Raw genomic sequence first — 17,081 nt, 5'->3', positions numbered from 1 at the left:
CTGATTAATGTTTCACAATTGCCATAAACTACAGTCACAGGTATGGAAGACCACCTGTCTAACTCACATACTGCTTTTTGGAATGCCCGTTGGGTGACGAGACCCAATTGTCCTGATGAAGGAACCATACATTGCAACATTACTTTTCTTGTATGACTGCTGCATTTTTGACATTTTAAAAATTACAAAGAGGAAAATGGGCTTATGCAAAAGTTTGGCACCACTGGAAATTTGTGTGCTCAGATATCTTTCAACATGGTTTCAGACCTTGGTTAGGCTGTTAGGTTATGGCTTGTTCACTATCATTGTAAGGAAAGGTCATGTGATGCAAATTTACGCGCTAAAAAACCCCCCAGCTTCCTCTAACCTTGTGCCAAAAAACAGCAGCCATGGGTTCTTCTAAGCAGCTGCCTAGCACTCTGAAAATGAAAATGGTGGAGGCCCACAAACCAGGAAAAGAAAGCAAATAATTTTCAAGTTGCCGTTTCTTCAGTTTGAAATGCAATTAAGAAATGGCAGTGGAGGTCAAGGTAAAGTCTGGAAGACCAAGCAAAATTTCAGAGCTCTTCGTAGGATTACTAGAGAGGCAAATCAGAACCCCCCCCTTGACTGCAAAAGACTTTCAAAAAGATTTAGCAGACTCTGGAGTTGTGGTACATTGTTCCACTGTTCAGAGACACCTACACAAATATGGCCTTCATGGAAGAGTCTTCAGAAGAAAACCTCTCCTGCATCCTCACCATAATATTTGGGGTCAGAAGTATACAAAAGAACATCTACACAAGCCTGATGCATTTTGGAAAGAACTCCTGTGGACTAATTAGGTTAAAATAGAACTCTTTGGCCACAATGATCAAATGTATGTGTTGAAAAAAATGCACAGAATTTCAGGAAAAGAACATCTTACCAACCATCAAGCAGGGAGGTGGATCAATTATGCTTTGGGGTTGTGTTGCAGCCAATGGTACAGGGAACTCAATGCAGGGAATTTCAAGGGTAAAGGGAAGAATGGACTCAATGAAATTTCAACAAATTCTTGATGCAAACATAACACCATCTGTAAAAAAGCTTCTGTTGAAAAGAGGATGGCTTCTACAAATGGATGATTAGAGATGAGCAAGCATGAAAGTGCTCGGATGCTCATTACTCGAGCAATTCCTAATGCTTGGATGTTTATTTCAAGTAATTAAATAATGGGAGTCAATGAGAAATCCCAGAATTTTTTCTGGAAGACCCTAGAAGGAGGCCTGGTTGCCAGTGAAACTGTTGACATGGATGGAAAAAGTGCTGAATGGAAGAACAGCATGGAGAAGACCCCTGAAAGTATCTGACTCCCAGATTGCTGCTGAGAACAATGGTGTCACACTTTTACGCCACTTTAAGGACAGACAATAGAACATTCAAAATCGACTAGGACTAAAGGTACCTTCACACTCAGCGACGCTGCAGCGATACCGACAACGATGTCGATTGCTGCAGCGTCGCTGTTTGGTCGCTGGAGAGCTGTCACACAGACAGCTCTCCAGCGACCAACGATCCCGAGGTCCCCGGGTAACCATGGTAAACATCGGGTTACTAAGCGCAGGGCCACGCTTAGTAACCCGATGTTTACCCTGGTTACCAGCGTAAAAGTTAAAAAAAACAAACACTACATACTTACATACCGCTGTCTGTCCCCGGCGCTCTGCTTCTCTGCACTCCTCCTGCACTGGTTGTGAGCACAGCGGCCGGAAAGCAGAGCGGTGACGTCACCGCTCTGCTTTCCGGCTGACCGACGCTCACAGACAGTACAGGAGGAGTGCAGAGAAGCAGAGCGCCGGGGACAGACAGCGGTAGGTAAGTATGTAGTGTTTGTTTTTTTTACTTTTACGCTGGTAACCAGGGTAAACATGGGGTTACTAAGCGCGGCCCTGCGTTTAGTAACCCGATGTTTACCCTGGTTACCAGTGAAGACATCGCAGGATCGGTGTCACACATGCCGATTCAGCGATGTCAGCAGGGAGTCCAGCGACAAAATAAAGTTCTGGACTTTCCTCAGCGACCAACGATCTCCCAGCAGGGGCCTGATCGTTGGTCGCTGTCACACAGAATGATTTCCTTAACGATATCGTTGCTACGTCCCAAAATGCAACAATATCGTTAACGATATCGTTATGTGTGAAGGTACCTTTAGAGTTTACAAGAAAAAATATTAAGAAACATTCTTTCCTGTATAATGATTTGTAAATAAGGCAAAATTTTAAAAGGATTTTAAAAATAATAATAATTTAAGTAAACCAAAATTGAAATTTTAATTAAAACATTAGAAATTTCAGTGTAATTTATGAAAGAAGCAAGAACTGCCAAAAATATGGTGAAATAGAGTATCAGACACACCCTATATTAGAGATAAGTGAGGGTCTCATACAGATTTTGTTCAAATTGTCATGTAGTGGTACTCCTAGACTCATAAAGGCTGTGCAATAAGTGGAAAGCCTGCCAAAAATTACAAGCAGGGTCATCCATGCACCCTTGTAGGCACCAACTGTAGTACCTCACTCATGTATTTTTAGCAAAGTGTAGTTGTGGTATTCCTACACTCATAAAAACTCTACACACAGTGCAAAGCCTGCCAAAAATTGCATTCAGGGTCATCTATACACCCTTGAAGGCAACAACTGAAGGGCCTAATTCAAATATTGAACATTAAAAACACTTTATGTGCTGCTGTCATCTGGTGGTGTGGAAAAGTGGTGGCTAGTCACACCTCCAAGACATAGAGGAACAGCTCATTCTAGGTGTCCAGATTTGAGACCCAATAGTTGATGGTTGCAGAGGAATTAGGAAGTACGTTGGTTTGGTGGGCCAGGTATTGCTTGACTATCTTTAAAACGTTTTCCTCCTTGTCAGAAAAACATGGTCATCAGGCTTTGGATGCTGGGATGATGTCATGAAATTCCCCAAGGCCTTTGATAGTGTACCCCTGCTTCTGCTGTGTGTCTCCCTAACATCTCCTCCTTGGTTGGCCAAGGAAGCTTGCCCCCTGCCAATAGTGTTGTCTGTAAGGAAGGAGAGATGCAAATTTCTCCTTGTAGCGTGGGTCTAGTAAGATGAACAACCAGTATTTTTAGGGACTCTATAGCGACAGGGTCTGTTCCGCAGGATTGGCGCATAGCAAATGTGGTGCCAATATTCAAAAAGGGCTCTAAAAGTGAACCTGGAAATTATAGGCCAGTAAGTCTAACCTCTATTGTTGGTAAAATATTTGAAGGGTTTCTGAGGGATGTTATTCTGGATTATCTCAATGAGAATAACTGTTTAACTCCATATCAGCATGGGTTTATGAGAAATCGCTCCTGTCAAACCAATCTAATCAGTTTTTATGAAGAGGTAAGCTATAGGCTGGACCACGGTGAGTCATTGGACGTGGTATATCTCGATTTTTCCAAAGCGTTTGATACCGTGCCGCACAAGAGGTTGGTACACAAAATGAGAATGCTTGGTCTGGGGGAAATTGTGTGTAAATGGGTTAGTAACTGGCTTAGTGATAGAAAGCAGAGGGTGGTTATAAATGGTATAGTCTCTAACTGGGTCGCTGTGACCAGTGGGGTACCGCAGGGGTCAGTATTGGGACCTGTTCTCTTCAACATATTCATTAATGATCTGGTAGAAGGTTTACGCAGTAAAATATCGATATTTGCAGATGATACAAAACTATGTAAAGCAGTTAATACAAGAGAAGATAGTATTCTGCTACAGATGGATCTGGATAAGTTGGAAACTTGGGCTGAAAGGTGGCAGATGAGGTTTAACAATGATAAATGTAAGGTTATACACATGGGAAGAAGGAATCAATGTCACCATTACACACTGAATGGGAAACCACTGGGTAAATCTGACAGGGAGAAGGACTTGGGGATCCTAGTTAATGATAAACTTACCTGGAGCAGCCAGTGCCAGGCAGCAGCTGCCAAGGCAAACAGGATCATGGGGTGCATTAAAAGAGGTCTGGATACACATGATGAGAGCATTATACTGCCTCTGTACAAATCCCTAGTTAGACCACACATGGAGTACTGTGTCCAGTTTTGGGCACCGGTGCTCAGGAAGGATATAATGGAACTAGAGAGAGTACAAAGGAGGGCAACAAAATTAATAAAGGGGATGGGAGAACTACAATACCAAGATAGATTAGCGAAATTAGGATTATTTAGTCTAGAAAAAAGACGACCGAGGGGCGATCTAATAACCATGTATAAGTATATAAGGGGACAATACAAATATCTCGCTGAGGATCTGTTTATACCAAGGAAGGTGACGGGCACAAGGGGGCATTCTTTGCGTCTGGAGGAGAGAAGGTTTTTCCACCAACATAGAAGAGGATTCTTTACTGTTAGGGCAGTGAGAATCTGGAATTGCTTGCCTGAGGAGGTGGTGGTGGCGAACTCAGTCGAGGGGTTCAAGAGAGGCCTGGATGTCTTCCTGGAGCAGAACAATATTGTATCATACAATTAGGTTCTGTAGAAGGACGTAGATCTGGGGATTTATTATGATGGAATATAGGCTGAACTGGATGGACAAATGTCTTTTTTCGGCCTAACTATGTTACTATGTTACTATGTTACTCTTTTTTTTGGCCAAGATAAATATAGCGCGAGGGTTACGGGAAAGGCAATAGTACATAAAGTCGACTATATGTGCAAATCTTCTTATAGCCAACACTTCCCTGTCTCCACCATGATGATAACTCTTCATCTCCCCCCCAAGCCCATACATGTAGGAGAGACGGGACAGGGGTTGTGAGTACTAGAGCCCCTGTTGCGCTAGCCACCAGCTCCTGTTCCTCCTCTCCAGCATCCTTCTCCTCATTGTTAACCAATCTATGCTGAGCAGATGAGATAAGGCTTGGCTAGGTAGTATCTCAAAGTCTCATGTCCATCTCCACCTGGTCTGCATACATAACTTCATGATTATTTATGAGCAGCAGCTGTTTGCGTAGGCACAGAAGCGGGATCATTGTGGTGACTACAGTGTCATCACTGCTTACCATCTTTGTGGAGTCCTCAAAGTCTTGTAGAACAGCACAAATGTCAGACATACATACCCACTCTTCAGTTGTTATGCGCAGAGGCTGACCAGAATGGGCGTGTTGAAGCTGATACTCATTAAACGGCATCTGCTGATCACAAAGCCTTGCCAGCATGTGCCATTTGGTGTTCCATCACGTGGGCATGTCGCACACAAAGCAGTAAACTGACACTTGCATGCACAGCTGCAGGACCACCAGAGCAGCAGTAGCTGTAGCTGACTTGTAGAAATAGATGCTGACATAAAGTACCTTGACCAGAAGCTCTGGCAAATCTGGGTATGTTTTCAGAAACAGTTGAACTATCAAGTTAAGCACGTGTGCCTAGTATGGTACATATGTGACCTTGCCAAGATTCACAGCCACCACCAGGTTACACCCATTATCACACATGACCATGCCTGGTTGAAGGTTCAGCTGCAAAAGCCACAGATTGGTCTGGTTTGTTATTCCTTCAAGTAACTCTGCCGTGGTGTGCGTTTTATCTACTAGACAAATTAACTTCAGCAGAGCCTATTGCCGCTTCACTGAGGCAGTGCTGCAGAGCTACCAGCTTCCGGATGATGTGGACGTGCTCTGAGATAACACGTTTGAGATGGAGTAAGAGGAGGAGAAGAAGGGGTGCAGGAACTGATGTAGAAGGTGGAGGAAACCCTAATAGAAGTAGGGCCAGTAATCCTCGGCGTCGAGAGCACATGTGCCGTGCTAGGGTGGAACTCGTCCCCAGCCATCACACTGTTCACTTAGTATGCCGTGAGGGTAATGTAGAGTCTCTGGCTACAGGTGCTTGTCCACGTGTCGGTCATTAAGTGAACAATGCCAGTAACCACATTGGTAAGGGCACAAGAGATGTTCCTGGCCATGTGCTGGTACAAGGCGGGGACACCACACTGGGAGAAAAAGTGGTGGCTGGGGACCGAGTACCGAGGGATGGCTGCCGCCATGAGTCAATGGAAATCCTCTTTGCCAACAAGCCTAAATGTCAAAATTTCCACAGCAAGCAGCCTGGAAATGTGCCCGTTAACCATTTGGGCCTGTTGGTGGCTGGAAACTTTCTCCTTTGTTTCAAGGCCTATGGTAGGGAGAACTGAATGCTGTGCTAAGAGAAGGATTTGGAATTGCCTGATGATGGTACATAGAATGTGCAAGGACAGGAGCAGGGAGGCATCTTCGCTACTGTCATGTACATGGGATTGGGAAGCACCTAGCACAGGGGAAGAGGCATTTATGTCACCAGCTGGCACCAATCGTGGAAATAGTATAATTAGGTCTAACTGACCTATGTTGGGAAAATGCTTGCCTGAAAAAGAGGAATACAGGACCCCAATTAATGTAATATAAACAGGCAAGCAACAGCAAGGACAAGTTGGTTCGTTCTGACATTGGTTAAAAAAAATCCCTTATCCAGACCTCCCTAACTGGGAATCGCAGAACAGGTTGTTATCCATATCTAAGTTGTATAAACTGTTATAATATGATGAAGGTTGAATTCTTTGAACACCATACAACTAAATAAATTTTCTTCATTAATGACTACTTGACTTGTTCTACAGAATATGTAATTTATAGATTACAATGTCCTTGTAACTTGTGGTATGTGAGGGAAACCATATGGAACTTTAAAACATGGATAAACTAACACATATATACTCTTAGAAAGAAAAGATTGGATCTACCTGTGCCAAAACATTTTATTAAATGTGGCTTTACTGAAAAAATCTCAAATTTCATATTATACACCATGTACCACTTTTTGATAAGGCGGTAGTGACAGCTTTAAATTACTTAAAACAAAATAATTACAATTATGACCAGTAGAAGCGCCACTGCAGTGCGAAACGGCTGTCGTCCATTCTACTCCTGCTCCCATCCTCCCGACGCCGATGTTTTAAAGTATTGGAATAAAGAAGATTTTTTAACTGGTGAATGCCATCCGTTTCTTTCAATTTTTGTATCCAAAATAATTACAATGGATACGTAGACTGAACATCTTGAGGCCTCATGGCCTCAATGTACACTTTAAACCAAACTCTATCCTATAGATCTGTTGCTTGCCGTTAAAATTTCAACATTGATCTGGATCTTAAACTTGTGGTTTAGTAAATAAGAATAATGACTTATATTCCAGTTTTTTTTCTCTTTTTTTAGGGAATTAGAATATTGTGGATTAATCCCGAACCATGACACAAGCACACTTTGCTTGGACATGAGATGCCCAGGCAATGTATGTTACCCAAAACATATACAATTTCTTACTTGGCCTACAATTTTAACAATTAATTAATTTTATTGAATTAGTGAATTAATTTTTACTGGTATGGAGGATTCCAAAGGGTTACTATACCCCATTTCTTCTATTACACTATAATATGATGAAATGAATAGGAAGCTCAGAACATATCTGGTGATATGATGAATCGGGCATTATGGCTGACATAAATTATACAGAAGATCGTCCAATTCTTGAAAGAGATTACTATGTAAATTGAAAAGCCGAATTTTTTAAATTTTTTCAAAATTTTGGACCTAAAGATCCTTAGAGGAGATGCTGTATATGGATACTAAATGCTCTTTTTAGACTACTTATACGGTGATGTGTACATGTCTACATATTTTCCTTTCCAACATTGAAGAAGTGCAGCCAACTATCTCCGCACTAAACTAACTCCTGATAATCTGCTAATCTGCAATTTGATAATATCACGCAGTTTTTGATTAGTTCTACTTCCAAGAAGCATTACAAATCATGTAGACATTTTGTTATACTCATTTCTTTCACATACCATGACTAATGGGGATTATCAATGAGATTAGAATAATGAACTTGACCATGCTTCTCAAATATCAATGTCAATTTCCGGTTTGGGGGCTGTGAGCTCCTGACCCCACTATATATTGAGTGGATGTCTGGTGATCATCACATCCAGGAATCATGAAGATTGCGGTCGCCTTCCTACTAGTAGCTTTCAGCTGCTACTTCAGTAAGTTACACTTTATGTCTTGTGTTTTTTGTATTTGTAACGTGTGCACTTTAAAGGTAATTCATGACTTTTAGGTGGGAGATTTTATTTCACGTCGTCGCGTTCTGATCTTTGGCAACATAGCACCTGTTAGATCTGTGTAATGTTCAGACCTTATTTTCCCCTTCATTATGGGATTTGTTTTGAGAAATACCCTTTATGCGTAATCAAGGAGGCTAGTGGGCCTGACATGACCCTAAAAAGTGTTTTTTTATCCCATTTTTGGCTGCCATGTGTCAGAATGACTTTTTTTTACAGTATTGAAGATCAGAGTTGGCTATGCTTTCAAATAAAGGGGGATCCTGCAAAAAATATATGCTGCATTATATATGTTTTACTCTACAGTAGGAGCCAATGGGCATCATATGAACTATTCTATATTAAGGGTGCAGATATTAGGGGCATGAATAGAACATAACTAGCAATGGGTTACATAAAGTTGTACGCCGAAGTTGTGTAACATCTCCAGATATTGCTATGATATATTGAATTGTGTCCCACTTTTTTTAAGATCTTGCATCAGCTAGCTGCATGAGCAGATGTGCTAACAGTTGCCAGCAGACCCAAATTGCTGATGTAACATGCCTACAAAGGGCCTTGGTAAGTAAGGATGCTAAACTATTTATTAAGGTTTATATTATATTCCATATTACATTGCGTGACTATATTAAATGTACTGTATATGTGCACTGCCGTTAAAGGGGGGGGGGGATACTCTTAATTTTTTAAACTTCCAGCTTGATGACATTACGTTTGACAATTCCCAGTACATACTGGGATACTCAAATCAGACGTCATCAAGGGGAAGAGACTTCGGTCACTGCCGCAGGTGCTTTCTCCACCCTAAAATGAAGTGTCATCAGTGACATCCATTTTAGGGGCTGTGCTAGTTCCTGCTCTACTGACCATGTGTCAGTTGTCAATTCCAACATACTGTATGCTCAGTATGAGCTCAATGTGAGATATTCCTTTCCAATGCACAGTGACGGTGCGTTCCCTTGCTACCTCTAATGAAAAGTGACTAGCCAACAAGGGAGCGCACTGTCATTATGCATTGTAAAGCAGTCAACAGGGCAAACAGGGAGAACAGAGACCAGCCTTGCCCCTGAAACAGACTGGGAGGTGGGGCTAGCCTCTGCTCTTCCTGCTCGCCGCATTCTTTCCTTTATAACGCATACTGACAGTGCGCTCTCTTGCTGGCTCATCACTTCTCATTAGAGCCAGCATAGCAGCCCCAGCCTCCTGATTACGTCTCATTTGATGTTCCCAGCATGCACTGTGGATTCTCAAATAGACAGAGCAGCGAGGAAGCAGAAGGGTCTTTCCAATTAAATATTAGAAAAGCAATTTGATTAGTTATGTATTATGGCATTCTGAGTCTAAGACAGGTCTTGTTTTTGAGGACTTGGTGGGTCTATAAATATTTTTTTAATTTTCCTTATCAATGAAAGCTTGCTATTAGGGGACCCAGCATATGTACTTTTCAGAAGAAGCTTTCCAAGAACCATTGCAAATCACATAGGCCATATTAATAAAAAGGATTCCTTAATCGAAATGATGATATTGAAAGCACCACCCAATAATTTTTTTTATCTCAGTCCTGGAGTAGTATCACTAATTTAAGAGGGGATACCTAAAAAAACCTCGAGAATTACTTTTTTTTTTAAATTAAAGATAAGATCTTGAAAACATTGATCCCCTTCAAAATACTGTCCATTAGATTATATGCACTTGTCCTCCTAATGATTTTTCCACTGTTCGAAACATTTTTTATATTTTTCTGAGCTAATGCTGCTAAGTGCCTCCATCTATTTTTTTCGGGATCTTTTCTACGTATATTCCCTGTTGACTTATCGGTTACCATTTTCTGATATTCTCCGTGCCTCTCTGGTTGTCTTCTGCTAGTTGTGAATAGCTGCATTGCTCCAGTGTTTGTTGGACAGACCAAAAGTCACTTCTCAATGTAAGTCAATCAGAGCCAGACCGAGACGCTCATAGACTTACATTGAGAGCTTGTGACTAGGGTTGAGCGAAACGGGTCGAACATTTTCAAAAGTCGCCGACTTTTGGCTAAGTCGGGGTTTCATGAAACCCGATCCGACCCCTGTGTGGGGTCGGCCATGCGGTACGCGACTTTCGCGCCAAAGTCGCGTTTCAATGACGCGAAAAGCGCCATTTCTCAGCCAATGAAGGTAAACGCAGAGTGTGGGCAGCGTGATGACATAGGTCCTGGTCCCCACCATCTTAGAGAAGGGCATTGCAGTGATTGGCTTGCTGTCTGCAACGTCACAGGGGCTATAAAGAGGCGTTCCCGCCGACCGCCATCTTACTGCTGCTGATCTGAGCTTAGGGAGAGGTTGCTGCCGCTTTGTCAGAAGCAGGGATAGCGTTAGGCAGGGTCCATTAACCACAAAACCGCTTGTGCTGCAGCGATTTGCACTGTCCAACACCACCCTCGGTGTGCAGGGACAGTGGAAGTTTTTTTTTTTTTTTTTTCCCCTCAGCGCTGTAGCTCATTGGGCTGCCCTAGAAGGCTCCCTGATAGCTGCATTGCTGTGTGTACGCCGCTGTGCAAACCAACTGCTTTTTTCAAAGCACAAATCCTCTTGTTCCTTCCTTTCTGCACAGCTATCTTTTTTGTTTGTCCACACTTTTTATTTCATTTGTGCATCAGTCCACTCCTTATTGCTGCCTGCCATACCTGGCTGAGATTACTGCAGGCAGGGAGATAGTAGCTGCCTGCCATACCTGGCTGAGATTACTGCAGGCAGGGAGATAGTAATTGTAGGACATTCCCTGTTTTTTTTTTTTTTTTTTTTTTGGTGGGAGATTAAGATTGGCAATTTGGCATTTCTGCTAGAGTGCCATCCCTGTGTGTGCCATCTCTCTCACATAGTGGGCCATAGAAAGCCTTTTCATTTTTCTGTATTTTTTTTTGTGGGGTGTATAAATTCTCCCTGATAAAAATACAGTGGGAGATTAATATTGGCCTTTGGGCTTGTGTGCCAGTCCTGAGTGTGCCATCTCTCTCACAAATAGTGGGCCATAGAAAGCCTATTTTATTTTTTTTTGGGTTTTATAAATTCTCCCTGAAAAAAAGGGAGATTAATATTGGCCTCTGGGCTTCTGTGCCAGTCCTGAGCGTGCCATCTGTGCCAGTCCTGAGCGTCCCATCTCTCTCACAAATAGTGGGCCATAGAAAGCCTATTTAATTTTTTTTTTGGTTTTATAAATTTTCCCTGAAAAAAGGGAGATTAATATTGGCCTCTGGGCTTGTGTGCCAGTTGTGAGCGTGCCATCTGTGCCAGTCCTGAGCGTGCCATCTCTCTCACAAATAGTGGGCCATAGAAAGCCTATTTAATTTTTTTTTTGGTTTTATAAATTTTCCCTGAAAAAAGGGAGATTAATATTGGCCTCTGGGCTTGTGTGCCAGTTGTGAGCGTGCCATCTGTGCCAGTCCTGAGCGTGCCATCTCTCTCACAAATAGTGGGCCATAGAAAGCCTATTTAATTTTTTTTTTGGTTTTATAAATTTTCCCTGAAAAAAGGGAGATTAATATTGGCCTCTGGGCTTGTGTGCCAGTTGTGAGCGTGCCATCTGTGCCAGTCCTGAGCGTGCCATCTCTCTCACAAATAGTGGGCCATAGAAAGCCTATTTAAATATTTTTTTGGTTTTATAAATTCTCCCAGAAAAAAAGGGAGATTAATATTGGCCTCTGGGCTTCTGTGCCAGTCCTGAGCGTGCCATCTGTGCCAGTCCTGAGCGTCCCATCTCTCTCACAAATAGTGGGCCATAGAAAGCCTATTTTTTTTTTGGGGGGGTTTTAGAAATTCTCCCTGGAAAAAAAAAGGGAGATTAATATTGCCCTTTGGGCTTGTGTGCCAGTACTAAGCGTTCCATCTCTCTCTCTCTCTCTTAGTCAGTGGGCCATAGAACGCCTATTTTTGGTTTTATTTGTTTTCTAAATTCTCCCTGAAAAAATCATTTTATTTTATTTGGTTTCTAAATTCTTCCTGATAAAATCATATTTTTTTTATTATTTTTTTTTCTAAAGTCTCCCTGAAAAAAAAAAAAAAAAAAAAAAAACAGTGGGAGATTAATATTGGCCTTTCTGCTTGTGTGCCAGTCTTGACTCCTGGGTGTGCCATCTCTCTCTCTCTCTCTCTCTCTCTCTCTCCAATTGTGGTCCATAGAAAGCCTATATTTTTTTTCCTTGATTTGGGTTCCAAAATCTACCAGAGAAAATAACTCCATCAATCATTGGTAGAAAAATATTGGCCTCTGGGCTTGTGTGCCACTCCTGATTCCTGTGTGCGTCATCTCTCAGTCAGTGGGCCATAGAACGCCTATTTTTGGTTTTATTTGTTTTCTAAATTCTCCCTGAAAAAATCATTTTATTTTATTTGGTTTCTAAATTCTTCCTGATAAAATCATATTTTTTTTATTATTTTTTTTTCTAAAGTCTCCCTGAAAAAAAAAAAAAAAAAAAAAAAACAGTGGGAGATTAATATTGGCCTTTCTGCTTGTGTGCCAGTCTTGACTCCTGGGTGTGCCATCTCTCTCTCTCTCTCTCTCTCTCTCTCTCTCCAATTGTGGTCCATAGAAAGCCTATATTTTTTTTCCTTGATTTGGGTTCCAAAATCTACCAGAGAAAATAACTCCATCAATCATTGGTAGAAAAATATTGGCCTCTGGGCTTGTGTGCCACTCCTGATTCCTGTGTGCGTCATCTCTCAGTCAGTGGGCCATAGAACGCCTATTTTTGGTTTTATTTGTTTTCTAAATTCTCCCTGAAAAAATCATTTTATTTTATTTGGTTTCTAAATTCTTCCTGATAAAATCATATTTTTTTTATTATTTTTTTTTCTAAAGTCTCCCTGAAAAAAAAAACAAAAAAAAAAAAACAGTGGGAGATTAATATTGGCCTTTCTGCTTGTGTGCCAGTCTTGACTCCTGGGTGTGCCATCTCTCTCTCTCTCTCTCTCTCTCTCTCTCTCTCCAATTGTGGTCCATAGAAAGCCTATATTTTTTTTCCTTGATTTGGGTTCCAAAATCTACCAGAGAAAATAACTCCATCAATCATTGGTAGAAAAATATTGGCCTCTGGGCTTGTGTGCCACTCCTGATTCCTGTGTGCGTCATCTCTCAGTCAGTGGGCCATAGAACGCCTATTTTTGGTTTTATTTGTTTTCTAAATTCTCCCTGAAAAAATCATTTTATTTTATTTGGTTTCTAAATTCTTCCTGATAAAATCATATTTTTTTTATTTATTTTTTTTCTAAAGTCTCCCTGAAAAAAAAAAAAAAAAAAAAAAAACAGTGGGAGATTAATATTGGCCTTTCTGCTTGTGTGCCAGTCTTGACTCCTGGGTGTGCCATCTCTCTCTCTCTCTCTCTCTCTCTCTCTCCAATTGTGGTCCATAGAAAGCCTATATTTTTTTTCCTTGATTTGGGTTCCAAAATCTACCAGAGAAAATAACTCCATCAATCATTGGTAGAAAAATATTGGCCTCTGGGCTTGTGTGCCATTCCTGATTCCTGTGTGCGTCATCTCTCACTCAGTGGCCCATAGAAAGCATATAGTTTGTTACATTTGTTTTCTAAATTCTCCCTGCAAAAATCAATTTTTTTTTTTGGGGGGGGTTTCTAAAGTGTTCCTGAAAAAAATAAAAATAAAAAACAAATAATAGTGTGACATTAATATTAACATTTGTGCTTCAGTGACAGTCCTGCGTGTGGGGCATCTCTCTAATTTGCAGCCACCAAAAAAAGAGTGTGTAACATTGTGCCTGATTTTCGCGGTGGTCTCACCAACCTGTAAAGGGGTAGCTAAATCATACTGAAGTTATAGCTCACCGTGTAAGTTGTGTGACTGCAACAAATAACGTTAGTTTGGTTACGTTTTTAAAACAATGAGGAAGTCTAGTGGAAGAGGTCGTGGCCGGGGGCGTTCATTGTCAGCTGGTAATGAGGGTAGTGGTAGTGGTGGAGCATCAGGTGGTCGTGGGGAAAAAAATATTGCACCTAAGTCTGGAGCTGTGGAGCCAGGTTCGTCGTCCGGCTACACAAGGCCTCGAACGCTCCCTTTTCTGGGATTAGGAAAACCGCTTTTAAAGCCGGAGCAGCAAGAGCAAGTTTTGGCTTATCTTGCTGACTCAGCCTCTAGCTCTTTTGCCTCCTCTCGTGAAACTGGTAAAAGTAAAAGCAGCGCGTCGTTAGTGGATGTTCACGGTCAGGGACAAGTCACTTCCTTGTCCTCTTCAGCAAAAACAACAACAGAGAAGAATGCAGCAGGCGACACAACGGGTTACTCCATGGAGCTCTTTACACATACCGTCCCTGGCTTAGAAAGTGAAGCAGTTAACAGTCCATGCCCATTACAAATTGAATCTGACATGGAGTGCACTGACGCACAGCCACAGCCAGACTACTATGCTGGTCCTTTGACTCAGACCACAACATTGCCCTCGCAGGGTGCTGATCAAGAATCAGACCCTGATGAGACTATGTTGCCCCATCACGAACGCTATACCACCGAACGACACGGTGACACAGACGAAGTTGCGCAGGAGGTACAAGAAGAGTTATTAGATGACCCAGTTCTTGACCCCGATTGGCAGCCATTGGGGGAACAGGGTGCAGGCGGCAGCAGTTCTGAAGCAGAGGAGGAGGAGGGGCCGCAGCAGGCATCAACATCGCCACAGGTTCCATCTGCCGGGCCCGTATCTTGCCCAAAACGCGTGGCAAAGCCAAAACCTGGTGGAGGACAGCGTGGCCATCCGGTTAAAGCTCAGTCTGCAATGCCTGAAAAGGTATCCGATGCTAGAAAGAGTGCAGTCTGGCATTTTTTTAAACAACATCCAATTGATCAGCGCAAAGTCATCTGTCAAAAATGTTCTACTTCCTTAAGCAGAGGTCAGAATCTGAAAAGTCTCAATACTAGTTGCATGCATAGACATTTAACCACCATGCATTTGAAAGCTTGGACTAACTACCAAACGTCCCTTAAGGTTGTTGCACCCTCGGCCAATGAAGCTAGTCATCAACGCAACATCCCTTCCGGCAGTGTAGGACCACCATTTAGCGCACCACCTGCTGTATCTGTGCAGGTATCTTTGCCAGGCCAAAGCAGTCAGGGTCAGGGAATCACCAGTTTCGTAGTAGGAAACACTGCATCTAGGGCACCGGCGGCAACAATACCATCTCCCACCGTCTCTCAGTCTGCCATGTCCACCGGCACCCCCGCTAGTTCCACGATCTCCATCTCTCCAGTCCAGCTCACCCTACATGAGACTATGGTTAGAAAAAGGAAGTACTTAGCCTCGCATCCGCGTACACAGGGTTTGAACGCCCACATAGCTAGACTAATCTCGTTAGAGATGATGCCCTACCGGTTAGTTGAAAGCGAAGCTTTCAAAGACCTGATGGACTACGCTGTACCACGCTACGAGCTACCCAGTCGACACTTTTTTTCCAGAAAAGCCATCCCAGCCCTCCACCAGCATGTTAAAGAGCGCATCGTCCATGCACTCAGGCAATCTGTGAGCACAAAGGTGCACCTGACAACAGATGCATGGACCAGTAGGCATGGCCAGGGACGTTACGTGTCCATCACGGCACACTGGGTAAATGTGGTGGATTCAGGGTCCACAGGGGACAGCAAGTTTGGGACAGTTCTGCCTAGCCCACGGTCTAGTAAACAGTTGTCTGTAGCCGTTCGCACCCCCTCCTCCTCCTCCTCCTCCTCGTCCTCCTGCAGAAGCAAGAGCTCGTCCACAGACCGCAGTCGCACAAACACTCCATCCGCACCTGCCACTGTTGCACACCAGGTCTCCCATTATGGGGCAGCTACTGGCATACGTCAGCAGGCTGTATTGGCTATGAAGTGTTTGGGCGACAATAGACACACCGCGGAAGTTCTGTCCGAGTTCTTGCAGCAAGAAACGCAGTCGTGGCTGGGCACTGTAGATCTTGAGGCAGGCAAGGTAGTGAGTGATAACGGAAGGAATTTCATGGCTGCCATCTCCCTTTCCCAACTGAAACACATTCCTTGCCTGGCTCACACCTTAAACCTGGTGGTGCAGTGCTTCCTGAAAAGTTATCCGGGGTTATCCGACCTGCTCCTCAAAGTGCGTGGACTTTGCGCACATATCCGCCGTTCGCCTGTACACTCCAGCCGTATGCAGACCTATCAGCGTTCTTTGAACCTTCCCCAGCATCGCCTAATCATAGACGTTGCAACAAGGTGGAACTCAACACTGCACATGCTTCAGAGACTGTGCGAACAGAGGCGGGCTGTTATGTTTTTGTGGGAGGATACACATACACGGGCAGGCAGTAGGATGGCAGACATGGAGTTGTCAGGTGTGCAGTGGTCGAAGATTCAAGACATGTGTCAAGTCCTTCAGTGTTTTGAGGAATGCACACGGCTGGTTAGTGCAGACAACGCCATAATAAGCATGAGCATCCCCCTAATGCGTCTGCTGATGCAAAGTTTGACGCACATAAAGGATCAGGCGTCTGCACCAGAGGAAGAGGAAAGCCTTGATGACAGTCAGCGATTGTCTGGTCAGGGCAGTGTACATGACGAGGTACCGGGCGAAGAGGAGGTGGAGGATGAGGAGGATGATGGGGATGAGTATATTTTTAATGAGGAAGCTTTCCCGGGGGCACGGGAAATTGGTGGCGTGGCAAGGCCGGGTTCTGGTTTTTTGAGGGACACAAGTGACGTAGATTTGCCTGCAACTGCCCCTCAACCAAGCACAACCGCAGATTTGACAATGGGAACTTTGGCCCACATGGCGGATTATGCCTTGCGTATCCTCAAAAGGGACACACGCATTACAAAAATGATGAACGATGACGATTACTTGTTGGCCTGCCTCCTTGATCCTCGCTATAAAGGCAAATTGCAAAATATTATGCCACATGAGAACTTGGAACTAATATTAGCAACAAAACAATCAACTCTTGTTGACCGTTTGCTTCTGGCATTCC

General features: G+C 43.1%; 1 protein-coding gene across 1 annotated transcript in view; it reads left to right on the top strand.

Annotated features, from left to right (window-relative positions):
- Positions 1–7,991: 7,991 nt before the first annotated feature.
- LOC138675496 (uncharacterized transmembrane protein DDB_G0289901-like) overlaps positions 7,992–17,081 on the top strand; it is a 43,748-nt gene continuing 34,658 nt past the window's right edge. Inside the window, exons 1-2 of the mRNA XM_069763793.1 lie at positions 7,992–8,046; positions 8,597–8,685. Of these exons, the coding sequence (XP_069619894.1) occupies positions 7,998–8,046; positions 8,597–8,685 (138 nt within the window). The 5' untranslated portion in view covers positions 7,992–7,997. The remainder of the gene's footprint in view (positions 8,047–8,596; positions 8,686–17,081) is intronic.

Source organism: Ranitomeya imitator, chromosome 4 (genome assembly GCF_032444005.1).
Source record: "Ranitomeya imitator isolate aRanImi1 chromosome 4, aRanImi1.pri, whole genome shotgun sequence".
NCBI lineage: Eukaryota > Metazoa > Chordata > Amphibia > Anura > Dendrobatidae > Ranitomeya > Ranitomeya imitator.
Note: the sequence above shows the minus strand (reverse complement) of the source record. Positions and strands in the feature narration are given on the sequence as shown.